Genomic DNA, 4966 nt, shown 5'->3' on the forward strand with positions numbered 1-4966 from the left:
AGGTTGATTCATCGAATGCAACTAGTGGAGACAAGGACAAAAAAATAAACAGTAAGATTAATGGGGAAACCGGTCTACACTACTTCCTGTGAAACAAGTTAAGCTTTGCGTCTCTCCACAGGCTTTGTAAAAGTTGCATCACTCCTGGCGAAACCCTCTTTTCTGGCGGGAAAGGTTTGGCTGCTCTTGTGCAGCAAATCCTGCTCTCCCAGATCGAGATCTAGTGTTGGATGCATGCACACACAAGCATAAACACCCAGAAGAGAACACAATAAAGCGATTGCCCGTACGCATTCCATGAAAAATCCCCGAATCGCACAGCGAATAGACGGATCCCAACGGCTAAAGTTTGGGGTTATTACTGTAAAGACAAGATTAAGATGAGATATTTACAACTTTCCACTTCATGCAATTGTTTGTGTTGGAATTGTAGACTGATATCTTTGTGTAGACATGCCAAGAGCATGGTTTGGGAGAGCAGTTTCCCAAACCACAAAATGATACTATCACTATGCAGGTCTTCACACCTCAGTGTAGCGGACGACAATTCTGTTCAAATCTAATGCACCTAAAGCTAAAAAGGCCCTAAAGGCAACACTGAATAATTTTAAAAAGGTATTTAAATTTGCAGATCCATCTGCAAAGAATAGATTTCAATAAAAACATTTAAGGACATTATAGGAGACTCTGCTTGAACATTCTTGCCCCTGTTCGGCCAACAATATTCGTAGCTTTAAATATTATATTCTCCCTGTTTCTGAATCTCACTCTTGATCTTCTGCACAAATAAACTTTTTTTGTGCATTTGCACATGTGTTGCTGTTTGTGGAATCACAGCTGGTTGAACTGCTGTTTATCTTGGCCAAGACAGCCTTGAAAATGTTTCTTCATATGAAGAAGGCCTGAATGTCCATGGGCCTTTTGTTCCATCTGTGCCTCTTGGGTTTTCTCCAGGTTTCTTCCCACAGTGCAAAGTTAGTTTAAACGATCTTTCTCCCCATATGGAAAAGATATATATAAATCTAATAAAGTTTGTATCTGTCTTGTGTGAAACTTGTATGAAAAGCATACAAGAGTGAAAACACATACTTACTAAAACAATATATGAAAGTGGCCACTTTCATGAGTAAATCATATGAGCCTTATATGATTCACGATATGAAGTAGGCCACATCTTATGCAAGTCTTTTATAAGTTTTTACTTTTCCATATGGGTCAGCTGCCCGTCGGTGCAAGTGTAGTCTCCATGAGTCTCCAGTGGTTCATAAAACTACAATAATACTTAATTTCTAATTGAAGTCAATATTGTTAAAAGCTGTAAAATAAACCTAAAGCTTTAATGAGGTAAAATGAGCACAGAATTCTCGAAGCTCTGCCAGTGCTGACATGCAGCCAGTGTGAAAACTGAATGTGTTCAAACACAGCTCACTTCAGAGTCAAACGTGGCATCACAAGTGAGACCTTTCTTTTGTTTCGAGCATGTTTGAAAGCAAATGACGCACAAAACACTTCTTAGCTTCCTATTTGACTGATTTTGTGTTATGAACCAAATCTGATAACTTTGTGTCTGAGTGTTCCCTCCATGTATGACAAACCATGTTGTGTAGTTGGTGCTCCATGTGCTCATCCACTCAATGATGCAAATACCTGAGCTATATAAGTTTTGCAAGAATTGTTTGGTTTTGCAGAAATGTGTCGTGTTAACCTGCTTTGATATGTTGTATTACTTTGTAGTGTAGTGCACCAAAATAGCCTAAAAACAATTTGCAGTCATGATGCAGCAGCACAGCTGTGGATGCAGAAATCAGCACTTAAACTCCCAGAGAGCAGCCATTTGGCTGGATTTCCCCCCTTTTTAATATTGCTTAATAGAAGCTTAAATTACACATGCCTGAGCTTTCTCCAGGATTTCCACTTGAGCAGACACTAGTGTGCTTCTCACCCTGTGAAAGGGAAAATAAGCTCAGGTGACCTGACTTTGTTTAGAGGATGAAGATGGATGGATGTTGCAATGTTTCCGTCCAGTTTCACATTAGTTGCAGAGAATCTCAGAGTCACTGCTCTTTGTCTTGCACTAGTGGGTCACCTGCACTGACTGATACAAGCTAATCCTCAGACTTTTATTTTCCCAAAAATCAGAAGACTCCAATTTATTTGATTGCAAAATCTTTCCTTTTTTGTAACGTTTGCACAAAACATAAATGAAAAAAAGTGCTGACTCCTGCTTGGTGTCAGGAAAGCATGTGGGAAAAAAAAATAAAAAATACTCGTTAAGTTTCTTTGGCAAGAAACCAAAAGTCAGGAGGAGTTAAGCTGTAATTGTCCTGCCACGTGCCAACATTTCCTTGTTGTTGTGCCAACTTTCACCCATTTCCAGTCAATGAGCCGAGAGAACACTTTCAGTTTCGCCTGCTCACCTGTATAAATGCACCTGTAGTTCTCCTCCTCACACCATCGCCTCCTCTGCTCTCCTGAAGAGACTCGCTCAAGCAGCCAAGCCGCAGCAAACCTACGAAGAATCAGAGACATGGCTTCCCGAATTGCAGCTCTGCTCTTGCTGGGCGTCCTCTGCTTTAGCTTTGCATCAGGTAAGACGGAGAGAAAACAGGTGCAGACTGCATGACATCTCTCAGATTTAGACTATCACATGTATAAAACTCTTCTGCCTGTTAAACTGACATTGGTGTGTGTCCTTACAAGTCTTCTCTTGTAATTTCTCCCTGCAGGTGAGATCGCAATGGACTGCTGTCTGCAAGCTATCGACAAACGTCTGCCCTCCAAAAACATCGTGGACTACATCATTCAGGAAGCTGGGAAAGGCTGTGAAATAAGCGCTACTGTGTAAGTGTCAAACACGTGCACAACATTCATGCATATGTATTGAGTAGTGAGTGTATTTGTGCAGGGATGCTTTCCTAAAGACCCACAGTGCCTGGTTTACCTGTATTTGCCTCATCTCACGTCACGATCTCATCTGCTTTTTCAGGTTCATTACCAACAGTGGCAGAACTCTGTGTGTCATCCACCCCAGCCAGAAACCATGGGTGAGAAATCTCATCAATATCGTGAACAAGAAAAAGCAACAGTAAATGAGGTGAGAACGAAGCGATTTCCTCACTCCATCACATGTGATTTTTAAAAGTTATTCCCTGTGCACCGGCTAATCAATGAATCTTCTGCTTTTTCTTAGATGAACAAACTCTGGGAAGGATGGATGGAGACAACCAGATCTCATAGTCTGTGATGGCAATGTTGCACTGTAGAAGATTAAAACCTGTTAGAGCGATTACGGAGAAATCATCATTTCATCTTATTTATAATGTTGTCCTGTATAAGCTGCCATGCCTCAGCCATTGGCTCAATATATAGCTACATGTGTTTCTTCTGTTTTTTTGTGGTGACTGCGGTGAAACTGTGGTGAAACTCGAACTCTGAGACGAGCAGCTGTGGACGTCTCTTTTTTCTTTCTTCCTTTTTGTTATGAATGATCCATAGAAATAGAAAGATTTGCCTGAACTTGCCCTGGAACTGACAGCAGTGTTACAATCCTGTTTCTGTCAGTGTCTGTGAATGACTCGCATTTCTGTTTTTGCAAGAGCTTGTACAAAATCTGACGACACGGCTTGTATATATCAAACGTATTGTAGAGAGTTATCCCAAAATAAACTCGGATATTATTTTGTAAATTCTAGTTGCTGTCTTTTTATTTATGACTAAATCGTCTGTTTCTCTAACAAATCATTTAAGAAAAGAAAAACAAAAGTTGTCACGTTTTCTAATTACACACACACACACACACACACACACACACACACACACACACACACACACACACACTTCATTCACACACCAGAGAGCAACGTGGGATTCTGTATCTTGCCAAAGGAAATTTGCCATGCAATTCCAATTCCTTCCAATTAGCACATGACCTGCTCTTCCTCCTGAGCTACAGCAACGCCAAAGTAAAATTCAAAGAACTAAAAAGCCCAAACAATAAAACAGAATAACACGATAACTGAGAGTGAATGAAAACAAACTGAGCCATATGTGCTCAGATAAAAGACGTGTGATGGTGGAGTGAACATGAGTTCCTTATCAGGGTGTATTTAGCGGTATCTCACTCTGCACCTCTGTGGTATCCAGCAGCCACACAGATGTTACCTGCTGATATGTGGAACTGGTGTCGTCTCTACAAGTGCCAGAAGAACTATGAACACACAAACTGAAGAACTGTTAAAGTGGACCAGTTCTCCTCATTTCCGAGATCATATTTCTATACTAGAGTGAGTTTACATGATTATGATCAAAGCAAACAAAACAAACTCCTCATATACTGGGTCTTGCAGCAGAAACACGTCCTTTAAGCTGTCTTCTGATTTGCTTGTCCTTGCAAACAGAAGCTGCTGAGTGTTCTGTGCTTACAGCCACAGCTGTGGCTAACAGCTAGGAGTAGAATAACCATCTACAGTTGAGTGTTTTGGACTTTAGGAGTATTTGCACATGAACTAACCTCTTTCCCAAAAAGTAGATTCTGTTAATCTGGACGTCGGGATGAACTGAATCTAATCAGAATACTTACAGCAGGCAACACGCTGATGGCGCATGCGCACTTACAAAGGAACCTTCTGACCAAACTTTACACAAACAACACTTTGGGAAGACATGTCAGAGAGGTGGGCTGATAGGAAAAGACAACGAAAATACATAACATGAGGTGAGAGGAAGAAGAGGAAAAAATTCCACTCAGTGTGAGCTCCTAATGGGAGAACAGTTTGATAACAGAAAAAAACCACAAAAAGCACATGAGTGTCAATCCACCACAGAAACACAAGACAAGCAACAGGGACGGGTAAAAGGGTGAGAGACAGCGCATCCGGTCCTGCAGCATGTCTGCGCCGGTCCAGTCGACCTGCCATCTGCCCCGGGAGGGGACAAGCATCGAAGGCGTTTGGAAAGGGGGGGTGAG

The 4966-nt window shown here is 41.4% G+C and overlaps 1 protein-coding gene across 1 annotated transcript; it reads left to right on the top strand.

Annotated features, from left to right (window-relative positions):
* Positions 1-2439: 2439 nt before the first annotated feature.
* On the top strand, positions 2440-3686 carry LOC102300485 (C-C motif chemokine 20). Its single transcript, XM_005921957.3, has 4 exons — positions 2440-2588; positions 2727-2841; positions 2987-3094; positions 3191-3686. Exons 1-3 carry the CDS (start codon positions 2528-2530, stop codon positions 3087-3089), a joined length of 279 nt encoding a protein of 92 aa, XP_005922019.1. The 5' UTR covers positions 2440-2527; the 3' UTR covers positions 3090-3094; positions 3191-3686.
* The last annotated feature ends 1280 nt before the right edge of the window (positions 3687-4966 follow it).

This window comes from Haplochromis burtoni, unplaced genomic scaffold (genome assembly GCF_018398535.1).
Source record: "Haplochromis burtoni strain Fernald_Lab_line unplaced genomic scaffold, NCSU_Asbu1 Contig_43, whole genome shotgun sequence".
Taxonomy (NCBI): Eukaryota; Metazoa; Chordata; class Actinopteri; order Cichliformes; family Cichlidae; genus Haplochromis; species Haplochromis burtoni.

Excerpts from the sequence above, each read along its gene's own strand:
- LOC102300485 (XM_005921957.3), top strand. The coding sequence starts at position 2,528 with ATGGCTTCCCGAATTGCAGCTCTGCTCTTGCTGGGCGTCCTCTGCTTT. Across the intron at positions 2,589-2,726 it reads CTGCTTTAGCTTTGCATCAG|GTGAGATCGCAATGGACTGC; the intron begins GTAAGACGGAGA and ends TTCTCCCTGCAG. Across the intron at positions 2,842-2,986 it reads TGTGAAATAAGCGCTACTGT|GTTCATTACCAACAGTGGCA; the intron begins GTAAGTGTCAAA and ends CTGCTTTTTCAG.